Below are 13169 nucleotides of genomic sequence, written 5' to 3'. Positions count from 1 at the left end.
CAGGCCCAGAGCCATCAAACGCTCTTTCACACATTAACCCTTTCCATCCTGCAATCATTCTCGCGAACCTCCCCTGGACCCTCTCCAATGTCGGCATGTCCTCTCTAAGACAAAGGGGCCCAGTACTCCGAGTGCAGCCTGACCAAAGCCTTATAGAGCCTCAGCGTTAGATCCCTTGTTCCTGTGAGGTGTTGGGTGATGTTCACAACCCTCTGTGGTGGCCAGTAGAGCAGTTGTCATTGCGGGCCGCGAAGCATCTGGACGCGATTCTCGCTGCTATGCATTAGTGACAATTTTGAGAGGGCCGATGGGGACATATCGAATTGTGACTTATTAGGGAGAGTCAACATGGCTTTGTGCGTGGTAGGTCATGTTTGACCAATCTGTTGGAGTTTTTCGAGGAGGTTACCAGGAAAGTGGATGAAGGGAAGGCAGTGGATATTGTCTACATGGACTTCAGTAAGGCCTTTGACAAGGTCCCGCATGGGAGGTTAGTTAGGAAAATTCAGTCGCTAGGTATACATGGGGAGGTGGTAAATTGGATTAGACATTGGCTCGATGGAAGAAGCCAGAGAGTGGTGGTAGAGAATTGCTTCTCCGAGTGGAGGCCTGTGACTAGTGGTGTGCCACAGGGATCAGTGCTGGGTCCATTGTTATTTGTCATCTATATCAATGATCTGGATGATAATGTGGTAAATTGGATCAGTAAGTTTGCTGATGATACAAAGATTGGAGGTGTAGTGGACAGTGAGGAAGGTTTTCAGAGCCTGCAGAGGGACTTGGACCAGCTGGAAAAATGGGCTGAAAAATGGCAGATGGAGTTTAATACTGACAAGTGTGAGGTATTGCACATTGGAAGGACAAACCAAGGTAGAACATACAGGGTTAATGGTAAGGCACTGAGGAGTGCAGTGGAACAGAGGGATCTGGGAATACAGATACAAAATTCCCTAAAAGTGTCGTCACAGGTAGATAGGGTCGTAAAGAGAGCTTTTGGTACATTGGCCTTTATTAATCAAAGTATTGAGTATAAGAGCTGGAATGTTATGGTGAGGTTGTATAAGGCATTGGTGGGGCCGAATCTGGAGTATTGTGTTCAGTTTTGGTCACCAAATTACAGGAAGGATATAAATAAGGTTGAAAGAGTGCAGAGAAGGTTTACAAGGATGTTGCCGGGACTTGAGAAACTGAGTTACAGAGAAAGGTTGAATAGGTTAGGACTTTATTCCCTGGAGCGTAGAAGAATGAGGGGAGATTTGATAGAGGTATATAAAATTACGATGGGTATAGATAGAGTGAATGCAAGCAGGCTTTTTCCACTGAGGCAAGGGGAGAAAAAAACCAGAGGACATGGGTTAAGGGTGAGGGGGGAAAAGTTTAAAGGGAACATTAGAGGGGGCTTCTTCACACAGAGAGTGGTGGGAGTATGGAATGAGCTGCCAGACGAGGTGGTAAATGCGGGTTCTTTTTTAACATTTAAGAATAAATTGGACAGATACGTGGATGGGAGGTGTATGGAGGGATATGGTCCGTGTGCAGGTCAGTGGGACTAGGCAGAAAATGGTTCGGCACAGCCAAGAAGCGCCAAAAGGTCTGTTTCTGTGCTGTAGTTTCTATGGTTTCTATATCGCATTGTGAATAGGGATTTGCTTCTCTCTCTTACATTAAGAATGTCAGATGGTATTTAATACAGACAAGTGCGAGGTGGACCAACCAGGGTCGGTCTCACACTGTGGACGGGAGGGCATTGAGGAGTATGGTAGGACAGAGGGATCTGGGAACACAAGTCCATAATTCATTGAAAGCGGCGTCACAGTTAGGTGGGGTCGTAAAGAAAGCTTTTGGCACGTTGGCCTTCATAAATCAAAGTATCGAGTGCAGGAGACGGGATGTTTGGTCGAAATTTTTTCAGATGTTGGTGATGTCCAATTTGGAGTATTGTGTGCAGTTTTGGTCACCTAAGGGGAGGTGCGACGAGACCTGGGTGTCGTTATACACCAGTCATTGAAAGTGGGCATGCAGGTACAGCAGGCGGTGAAAAAGGCGAATGGTATGCTGGCATTTATAGCGAGAGGATTCGAGTACAGGAGCAGGGAGGTACTACTGCAGTTGTACAAGGCCTTGGTGAGACCACACCTGGAGTATTGTGTGCAGTTTTGGTCCCCTAATCTGAGGAAAGACATCTTTGCCATGGAGGGAGTACAAAGAAGGTTCACCAGATTGATTCCTGGGATGGCAGGACTTTCATATGAAGAAAGACTGGATCGACGAGGCTTATACTCTCTGGAATTTAGAAGATTGAGGGGGGATCTGATTGAAACGTATAAAATCCTAAAGGGATTGGACAGGCTAGATGCAGGAAGATTGTTCCCGATGTTGGGGAAGTCCAGAACGAGGGGTCACAGTTTAAGGATAGAGGGGAAGCCTTTTAGGACTGAGATGAGGAAAAACTTCTTCACACAGAGAGTGGTGAATCTGTGGAATTCTCTGCCACAGGAAACAGCTGAGGCCAGTTCATTGGCTATATTTAAGAGGGAGTTAGATATGGCCCTTGTGGCTACGGGGATCAGGGGGTATGGAGGGAAGGCTGGGGCGGGGTTCTGAGTTGGACGATCAGCCATGATCATACTGAATGACAGTGCAGGCTCGAAGGGCCGAATGGCCTGCTCCTGCACCTGTTTTCTACGTCTCTAATGTGCCGCGAAACGGAGATACGTCAGATGGGAGTTTGAACCAGATAAATGTCAGTGTGGCTGGGCGAATCGAGGTCTTTTAACAGTGCCGCTGGGCAGACTGATCTTGCGGTCCAAGTTCATCGCGGGTGTCTGCTTTCGTTAGAAGGGGCACTGAGTTCAAAAGACAGCGGGTTGCGCTGCAACTTTATCAAACTCTGGTCAGGCCACATCTGGAGTGCTGCGTTCAGCTCTGGTCACCCCGCTACAGGAAGGATGTCGAGGCTTCGGAGAGTTTGCAGAAGAGGTTCGCCGGGACGCTGCCCGGTTTGGAGGGCCTGTGCGCTCTCACCAGGGGCTGGACAAACCTGGGGGCTGTTTTCTCTGGAGTGAGGGGGGAGATCTGAGAGAGGTTTACAGGATTATGGGAGGTGTAGATACAGTCAACAGGGCAGTATCTGTTTCCCAGGTTCGAAACGTCTAATACCAGGGAGCAGGCTTTGAAGGTGAGCGGGGGGTAAGTTTTTCTCTCGGAGGGCGGTGGACGCCCAGAATGCGCTCCCTGGTCTGGGGGTCAGAGGCTTTTAAGAGACGTGGGTGTGGGGAAGACGGAGGGATAGGGACATGGTGCAGGTAGGAGGGATTAGTGTCGGGGGCGTTTTTCCTTCGCCTTCCAGCCGGTTCAGCAGGGCACTGTGGGCCGAATGGCCTGTTCCTGAGCTGGACTCTCCTCTGCTCTGCGGCCCAGCTCCGACGCCGACTGGCGACTTCCGGTGCCGATCGGCGTGGGTCCCCCGCCGTCCCTCTGGGTTCGCCGGCCGCGCGGGGAGCCGGGGAGCCCGAGACCTCGGCCGTATTTACGAGATACTTACCTTTATTAGTCGAGGCTTTGACTTCAAAAGACAGCGGGTTGCGTTGCAACTTTATCAAACTCTGGTCAGGCCACATCTGGAGTGCTGCGTTCAGCTCTGGTCACCCCGCTACAGGAAGGATGTCGAGGCTTCGGAGACTTTGTAGAACAGGTTCGCCGGGACGCTGCCCGGTTTGGAGGGCCTGTGCGCTCTCACCAGGGGCTGGACAAACCTGGGGGCTGTTTTCTCTGGAGTGAGGGGGGAGATCTGAGAGAGGTTACGTCCCGGCCGTCTGGATGCACCGGCCGGGGGCGGTGCGATAGGGAGAGCAGGACTTCCCCCTCCTCTCCGCGCGGCCGACGAACCCAGGGGAACGGCAGAGACCCACGTCGGACGGCCCCGTGGGACCCCAGCTCCGGGTTTTTCCCCTCGGGGTTCACTCCTGAAGCGGGTCCAGCCGGAAGCCAGCAGAGAACATAGAACAACGTAGAACATACAGGGTTAATGGTAAGGCACTGAGGAGTGCAGTGGAACAGAGGGATCTGGGAATACAGATGCAAAATTCCCTAAAAGTGGCGTTACAGGTAGATAGGGTCGCAAAGAGAGCTTTTAGTACATTGGCCTTTATTAATCAAAATATTAAGTATAAGAGCTGGATTGTTATGATGAGGTTGTATAAGGCGTTGGTGAGGCCGAATCTGGAGTATTGTGTTCAGTTTTGGTCACCAAATTACAGGAAGGATATAAATAAGGTTGAAAGAGTGCAGAGAAGGTTTACAATGATGTTGCCGGGACTTGAGAAACTCAGTTACAGAGAAAGGTTGAATAGGTTAGGACTTTATTCCCTGGAGCGTAGAAGAATGAGGGGAGAATTGATAGAGGTATATAAAATTATGATAGGTATTGATAGAGTGAATGCAAGCAGGCTTTTTCCTCTGAGGCAAGGGGAGAAAAAAACCAGAGGACATGGGTTAAGGGTGAGGGGTGAAAAGTTTAAAGGGAATTTAGGGGGGCTTCTTCACACAGAGAGTGGTGGGAGTATGGAATGAGCTGCCAGACGAGGTGGTAAATGCGGGTTCTTTTTTAACATTTAAGAATAAATTGGACAGATACGTGGATGGGAGGTGTGTGGAGGGATATGGTCCGTGTGCAGGTCAGTGGGACTAGGCAGAAAATGGTTCGGCACAGCCAAGAGGGGCCAAAGGGCCTGTTTCTGTGCTGTAGTTTCTGTGGTTCTATGGTATCTCCCTTCTAGGCGAGCTGCCGACCCGCGGCGGACGAGCCCGCCCCCGTGCGCCTGGCTCGCTGGTCATTACTGAACCTTCCCCTTCCCCTTTTGCCAACCACGACTCCCCTCTCCCTGCCTCCCCTTCCCACTCTCAGTCCGCAGCGGGGACCCGTGTCAGAATCGGGTCGGCCGTCGCTCACCTACGTGGTGAGGTTTGTGTGTGGTTTCTTTCCTGAGGCAGCCGTACAGCAGCGTGCAAACATCTTGGGCAGCCTCGCTCTGCGTTGCTGCCTGTGTGTGACTTTTGCACGGGGTTGTATCTAAAATTAAATCAAATCGGTGCAAGCGGAGGGGGAAAAAAAAACAGTGAGGTTCACGGGTTCAGACTCCATCCAGAGATCAGATGGCGGAGTTGCGGGGCGGGGGGGGGGGTGCGGAGAAGCTGTTCCCTGATCGCCGAGTGTGTGTCTTCAGGCTCCCGTGCCTCCTCCCTGACGGGTAGCAGCGAGAAGGAGGGCACGTCCCGGGAGATGGGGGCCACCTTTTGACGATGTCCCGGGGGCCAAGCACACGCCCCTGAGGTGTTCACCCGCAGACTTGTAGTTGAAATTAAATGGAAATCTCCAGAACCTGGGCCTTTGCACTCAGGTCTGCAGCTGGATCTTCAACTCCCCTCACAGACAGGACCCAGGCTGTTAAAATAGGGGACAAGCTCTCCTCTGCAATCACTCTGAGCACCGGTGCCCCACGAGGCTGTGTACTCAGACTCCTGCTGTACTCACTGTACCATGTTTGTGTAACAATATATAAGTTTGATAATGACACAACAGTCGTAGGCCGTATCTCGGATAATGATGAGTTTCAGTACAGAGAGGAAATTAAGAACCTGGTGACATGGTGCGAAGACAATAACCTATCCCTCAACGTCAGCAAGACGAAGGAATTGGTTGTTGACTTCAGAAGGAGTAGCGGACCGCACAACCCAATTTACATCGGTGGTGCGCAAGTGGAACAGGTCAAAAGCTTTAAGTTCCTCGGGGTCAATATCACAAATGACCTGACTTGGTCCAACCAAGCAGAGTCCACTGCCAAGAAGACCCACCAGCGCCTTTACTTCCTGAGAAAACTAAAGAAATTTGGCCTGTTCTCTAAAACCCTCACTAATTTTTATAGATGCACCATAGAAAGCATTCTTCTAGGGTGCATCACACCCTGGTATGGAAGTTGTCCTGTCCAAGACCGGAAGAAGCTGCAGAAGATCGTGAACACGGCCCGGCACATCACACAAACCAATCTTCCGTCCGTGGACTCACTTTACACCGCACGCTGTCGGAGCAGTGCTGCCAGGATAATCAAGGACACGACCCACCCGGCCAACACACCTTCCGTCCCTCTTCCCTCCGGGAGAAGGCTCAGGAGCTTGAAGACTCGTACGGTCAGATTTGGGAACAGCCTCTTTCCAACTGTGATAAGACTGCTGAACGGATCCTGACCCGGATCTGGGCCGTACCCTCCAAATATCCGGACCTGCCTCTCGGTTTTGCTACACTACCTTACTTCCCATTTTCCTATTTTCTATTTATGATTTATAACTTAAAGTTTTAATATTTACTATCGATTTGTACTCCAGGGAGCGGGAAGCGCAGAATCAGATATCGCTGTGATGATTGTACGCTCTGGTATTAATTGTTTGGCGACGAATAAAGTATAGAAATGGCAGATGGAGTTCAACCCGGAGAAGTGTGAGGTGGTACACTTTGGAAGGACAAACTCCAAGGCAGAGTACAAAGTAAATGGCAGGATACTTGGTAGTGTGGAGGAGCAGAGGGATCTGGGGGTACATGTCCACAGATCCCTGAAAGTTGCCTCACAGGTGGATAGGGTAGTTAAGAAAGCTTATGGGGTGTTAGCTTTCATAAGTCGAGGGATAGAGTTTAAGAGTCATGATGTAATGATGCAGCTCTATAAAACTCTGGTTAGGCCACACTTGGAGTACTGTGTCCAGTTCTGGTCGCCTCACTATAGGAAGGATGTGGAAGCATTGGAAAGGGTACAGAGGAGATTTACCAGGATGTTGCCTGCTTTAGAGAGTATGGATTATGATCAGAGATTAAGGGAGCTTTACTCTCTGGAGAGAAGGAGGATGAGAGGAGACATGATAGAGGTGTACAAGATAATAAGAGGAATAGATAGAGTGGATAGCCAGCGCCTCTTCCCCAGGGCAACACTGCTCAATACAAGAGGACATGGCTTTAAGGTAAGGGGTGGGAAGTTCAAGGGGGATATTAGAGGAAGGTGTTTTACTCAGAGAGTGGTTGGTGCGTGGAATGCACTGCCTGAGTCAGTGGTGACCCCTCCGTTGTTTTCAGCGACGCCATGAAGGGCAGGCCCCCTGATGTAACCCGAGCCTAATCGCGGGGCAATTCACGACGACCAGTCATCCTGCCAGTCGGGACGTCTTCGGGCCGTGGGGTGAAATCAGAGCACCCGGCGGAAACCCATGCGTTCCGCGCTAACCTCCCCTCGTTAGCACCATCAGGGAGTCTGGAGCCCCACGGCAGCCATTCCGCCATCAGATTTCTGGGATAACCCTGAACTTGGCCACAGTATTTTTGTTACTTAAAAGTCTTTTAATAAACTGATTCTGATAGGTGGGAGGGAAAAGTCTGCGCACATTCACCCCCTGGTGGTTTAACACGCCCCCCGTCAGGTCACCCCGACGCTCCAGGGAATAAAATCCCAACCTGCCCGGCCTCTCTCCGTAACTCAGTCCCAGCGACGCCCTCGTCAATCCCGCTCTGCCCTCCTTCCAGCTCGCTGGCATCTGTCCCACAGCAAGGGCGACCGAAACCGAACACCGCGCTCCCAACTGCGGCCTGGCCGATGTCTCGTACGACTGCGCGGTGCCCTCCCGCCCCCGCCCCTGCACTCGGTGCCCTGGCCCACGAAGGCCGGCGTGAGGAACGCCTTCCCTCTCCCGTGGAGGACGCGCCTCGCTCCCGACCTCCAAAACGCAACACCCGGGCGCTTCTGGGAACGGAACTGCGTTGGCCGCGCCCCGGCCCGGTTACGCTACCTCTCCGTCTGAATGTGCAGTTTGCGGTGACCTCATCATTAAAAAGTACGTGCAACAGGACCGTCTACAGAGAAGTACAAATCAGTTAATCAGTCTGATGACCCGGTGGGAAGAAGCTGCCCCCCAGCCTGTTGGGGCCGCGGCCATCGTACAGTCCTGATACGCTAACCCTCTCATTCCCGGGAGCATTCTCGTGAACCTCCCCCCAGTGCCAGCACGTCCTTGCGTAGATAAAAGCTGCTCCCAGCACCCCACGAGAGGAATGCTGACGTTGGCCCTCCCCGCCACCCACCGACTCGACCTGCGAGTTGACCTTCAGGGAGTCCCACACGAGGACTCCCCGAATCCGTCCCGAGTCTCTCTGCAAGCCTCCCTGTTTCCTCAACGCTGCCAGGCCCCTCCACCGATCTTCCTATCGCCGGCTGCAGGCGGGACGTCCTTTCAGAGGCGCGGGTCACGGGCCGCCTTCCGGGCATGGGTGGACGAGGTTTCCAGGCTTGGAAAGGGGGGAGAGAGAGCAGGGCTTCGCGGTTCGATCCGTCGCGGCCAACGGGCGAGAAGTCTCGAGGGGCCAGATGGGCTCGGCTTCCTTGCGGCCCGCGGACACGGATCAGAACGCTGGTGACTGCTCGGGGGGGCAGGTCGAGAGCTCAGTCTGATAACCGCCACCTCTATCTCTCTCTCGGTCTCGCCCCCCCGGGACCCCAGGTTGGCAACTTCCTCCGCATGTTCCGGGGCTCTCTGTACAAGAAATACCCGTCCCTCTGGAGGCGCCTGGCCACCGTGGAGGAGAGGAAGAGGATCGTCGCCTCGTCTCACGGTACGGGGCCGGCGTGGAGGGTGGGGGAGCGAGGATTTGCCCGCACGGGGGCCAACGGGTTTGCCCCCCCCGCGGGGCGGAGGAGGCAAAGGTGAGGTGGAGGGCGGTGCGCTTAAACACCCCCTCTCTGACACACACCTCTCTCTGCCGCGCGCACCCCCCTCTCCCACACACGAACTCACCTTCGCCCTGCGTTCCCACAGATCACGGATACACGACACTCGCCACCAACGTAACTCTCCTTCGGGCGTCGGAGGTCGAGGAAATCCTCGAAGGAAACGATGATAAGTACAAGGCCATCTCCATCAGCACCGAGCCGCCGACCTACTTACGGTGCGTAGCCACGGGCAGCCGCCGTTCGCGGTGCGCGTCCCACCCCCGTACGCCGAGGTCCTCCCGTCCCTCGACACTCCCCACCGTTCACGGTGTGCGTCCCACCCTCGTACCCCGAGTCCCCCCGTCCCTCGACACTCCCCACCGTTCAGTGTGCGTGTCCCACCCCCGTACGCCGAGGTCCTCCCGTCCCTCGACACTCCCCACCGTTCACGGTGCGCGTCCCACCCTCGTACGCCGAGGTCCCCCCGTCCCTCGACGCTCTCCGCCGTTCACGGTGTGTGTCCCACCCTCGTACGCCGAGGTCCCCCTGTCCCCTCGACACTCCCCACCGTTCACGGTGCGTGTCCTACCCTCGTACGTCGAGGTCCCCCTGACCCTTGACACTCCCCACCGTTCACGGTGCGTGTCCCACCCTCGTACCCCGAGGTCCCCCTGTCCCTCGACACTCCCCACCGTTCACGGTGCGTGTCCGACCCTCGTACCCCGAGGTACCCCTGTCCCCTCGACACTCCCCACCGTTCACGGTGCGTGTCCCACCCTCGTACCCCGAGGTCCCCCTGTCCCTCGACACTCCCCCACGTTCACGGTGCGTGTCCCACCCTCGTACCCCGAGGTCCCCCTGTCCCTCGACACTCCCCACCGTTCACGGTGTGTGTCCCACCCTCGTACGCCGAGTCCCCCCTGTCCCTCGACACTCCCCACCGTTCACCGTGCGTGTCCCACCCTCGTACCCCGAGGTCCCCCTGTCCCCTCGACACTCCCCACCGTTCACCGTGCGTGTCCCACCCTCGTACCCCGAGGTCCCCCTGTCCCCTCGACACTCCCCACCATTCACGGTGCGTGTCCGACCCTCGTACGCCGAGGTCCCCCCGTCCCTCGACACTCCCCACCGTTCACGGTGCGTGTCCGACCCTCGTACGCCGAGGTCCCCCCGTCCCTCGACACTCCCCACCGTTCACGGTGCGTGTCCGACCCTCGTACGCCGAGGTCCCCCTGTCCCCTCGACACTCCCCACCGTTCACGGTGCGTGTCCCACCCTCGTACCCCGAGTCCCCCTGTCCCTCGACACTCCCCACCGTTCACGGTGCGTGTCCGACCCTCGTACCCCGAGGTCTCCCCTGTCCCTCGACACTCCCCACCGTTCACGGTGCGTGTCCCACCCTCGTACCCCGAGGTCCCCCTGTCCCTCGACACTCCCCACCGTTCACGGTGCGTGTCCGACCCTCGTACCCCGAGGTACCCCTGTCCCCTCGACACTCCCCACCGTTCACGGTGCGTGTCCCACTCTCGTACCCCGAGGTCCCCCTGTCCCTCGACACTCCCCACCGTTCACGGTGCGTGTCCCACCCTCGTACCCCGAGGTCCCCCTGTCCCCTCGACACTCCCCACCGTTCACGGTGCGTGTCCCACCCTCGTACCCCGAGTCCCCCCGTCCCTCGACACTCCCCAGCGTTCACGGTGTGTGTCCCACCCTCGTACCCCGAGCCCCCCCGTCCCTCGACCCTCCCCACCGTTCACGGTGTGTGTCCCACCCTCGTACCCCGAGTCCCCCCGTCCCTCGACACTCCCCACCGTTCACGGTGCGTGTCCGACCCTCGTACACCGAGGTCCCCCTGTCCCTCGACACTCCCCACCGTTCACGGTGCGTGTCCGACCCTCGTACGCCGAGGTCCCCCCGTCCCTCGACACTCCCCACCGTTCACGGTGCGTGTCCCACCCTCGTACGCCGAGGTCCCCCCGTCCCTCGACACTCCCCACCGTTCACGGTGCGTGTCCGACCCTCGTACGCCGAGGTCCCCCTGTCCCCTCGACACTCCCCACCGTTCACGGTGCGTGTCCCACCCTCGTACCCCGAGTCCCCCTGTCCCTCGACACTCCCCACCGTTCACGGTGCGTGTCCGACCCTCGTACCCCGAGGTCTCCCCTGTCCCTCGACACTCCCCACCGTTCACGGTGCGTGTCCCACCCTCGTACCCCGAGGTCCCCCTGTCCCTCGACACTCCCCACCGTTCACGGTGCGTGTCCGACCCTCGTACCCCGAGGTACCCCTGTCCCCTCGACACTCCCCACCGTTCACGGTGCGTGTCCCACCCTCGTACCCCGAGGTCCCCCTGTCCCTCGACACTCCCCACCGTTCACGGTGCGTGTCCCACCCTCGTACCCCGAGGTCCCCCTGTCCCCTCGACACTCCCCACCGTTCACGGTGCGTGTCCCACCCTCGTACCCCGAGTCCCCCCGTCCCTCGACACTCCCCAGCGTTCACGGTGTGTGTCCCACCCTCGTACCCCGAGCCCCCCCGTCCCTCGACACTCCCCACCGTTCACGGTGTGTGTCCCACCCTCGTACCCCGAGTCCCCCCGTCCCTCGACACTCCCCACCGTTCACGGTGCGTGTCCGACCCTCGTACCCCGAGGTCCCCCTGTCCCTCGACACTCCCCACCGTTCACGGTGCGTGTCCCACCCTCGTACCCCGAGGTCCCCCTGTCCCTCGACACTCCCCGCCGTCCACGGTGCGTGTCCCACCCTCGTACACCGAGGTCCCCCTGTCCCCTCGACACTCCCCACCGTTCACGGTGCGTGTCCTACCCTCGTACCCCGAGTCCCCCCGTCCCTCGACACTCCCCTCCGTTCATGGTGCGTGTCCCACCCTCGTACCCCGAGGTCCCCCTGTCCCCTCGACACTCCCCACCGTTCACGGTGCGTGTCCCACCCTCGTACCCCGAGGTCCCCCTGTCCCCTCGACACTCCCCACCGTTCACGGTGCGTGTCCCACCCTCGTACCCCGAGGTCCCCCTGTCCCCTCGACACTCCCCACCGTTCACGGTGCGTGTCCTACCCTCGTACGCCGAGGTCCCCCTGTCCCCTCGACACTCCCCACCGTTCACGGTGCGTGTCCCACCCTCGTACCCCGAGGTCCCCCTGTCCCCTCGACACTCCCCACCGTTCACGGTGCGTGTCCTACCCTCGTACGCCGAGGTCCCCCTTGTCCCTCGACACTCCCCACCGTTCACGGTGCGTGTCCCACCCTCGTACCCCGAGTCCCCCCTGTCCCTCGACACTCCCCGTCGCTCACAGTGTGCGACACTCTCCCCCCCCCACAGTGAACCGAAATCAAAGCGAAGCAACCAGTGGGTCCCTACCTTGCCAAACAGCTCCCACCACCTGGACGCAGTCCCTTGTTCCACCTCCATTAACCGGAACCGCATGGGCCGAGATAAGAAGCGGGCTTTCCCCCTCTGGTGAGTTGGCAGCTGCCCTGGGCCCTGGGGCGGGGTGGGGGGGGGAGCGTGGTAGAGCAGGGGGGACCTCGGGGTGCAGGGAGGCGGGACCCTGAAAGCCAAGTCACAGGGAGACGGGGCAGTGACGGACTCTGGGGAGTTAACCCAGGGCAGGATTTCGCAGTGAACAGCAGGGGGCCCCCGTTCCAGAACAGAGACCCAGGGGTACAGGGTTCCCCGACAAAGGTAGACAGGGGGAGAAGGAAGGGTGTGTCGGGCCGGCCTTGGTCGGCCAGGGCACCGAGAGCAGGAGGCGGGAGGTCGCGTCTCGGTCGCACGGGACGTCGGTGAGGCCGCACTTGGGGTACGGTGTTCGATCTTGGTCGCCCTGCTGTGGGAAAGACGCCGTCAAGCCGGGAAGAGCGCCGAGGGGGATTTAGGAGGATGTCGCCGGGACTGAGTGACGGAGAGAGGTCGGGCAGGTTGGGACTTTATTCCCTGGAGCGTCGGGGAGACCTTACGGGGGGGGTGTTAAACCACCAGGGGGCACAGATAGGGTGAACGTGCACAGACTTTTTCCCCCAGGGTCGGGGAATCGAGAACCGGAGGGCACAGGTTTAGGGTGAGAGGGGGGAAAAGAGATTTAATAGGGGACACTTTTTCACCCAGAAGGTGGTCCAGAGGGAGTGGTCGGGGCAGGTACATTAACGACACTGGGACAGGGACACGGATAGGAAAGGTTTAGAGGGATACGGGTGGTCTGTCTATGGGACGAGCTGCCAGGGGAAGTGGTCGGGGCAGGTACATTAACGACACTGGGACAGGGACACGGATAGGGAAGGTTTAGAGGGATACGGGTGGTCTGTCTGTGGGACGAGCTGCCAGGGGAAGTGGTCAGGGCAGGTACATTAACGACACTGGGACAGGGACACGGATAGGGAAGGTTTAGAGGGATACGGGTGGTCTGT

The 13169-nt window shown here is 57.6% G+C and overlaps 1 protein-coding gene across 1 annotated transcript in view; it reads left to right on the top strand.

Annotated features, from left to right (window-relative positions):
- LOC134341904 (SWI/SNF-related matrix-associated actin-dependent regulator of chromatin subfamily B member 1-like) overlaps positions 1 to 13169 on the top strand; it is a 43374-nt gene that overhangs the window by 11552 nt on the left and 18653 nt on the right. The window contains exons 2-4 of the mRNA XM_063039835.1: positions 8536 to 8647; positions 8851 to 8980; positions 12085 to 12222. Coding sequence (XP_062895905.1) covers positions 8536 to 8647; positions 8851 to 8980; positions 12085 to 12222 — 380 coding nt within the window. The remainder of the gene's footprint in view (positions 1 to 8535; positions 8648 to 8850; positions 8981 to 12084; positions 12223 to 13169) is intronic.

This window comes from Mobula hypostoma, unplaced genomic scaffold (genome assembly GCF_963921235.1).
Source record: "Mobula hypostoma unplaced genomic scaffold, sMobHyp1.1 scaffold_104, whole genome shotgun sequence".
In the NCBI taxonomy this organism is placed as follows: Eukaryota; Metazoa; Chordata; class Chondrichthyes; order Myliobatiformes; family Myliobatidae; genus Mobula; species Mobula hypostoma.
The sequence above is the reverse complement of the archived record's forward strand: the minus strand, read 5'-3'. Positions and strand labels throughout refer to the sequence as shown.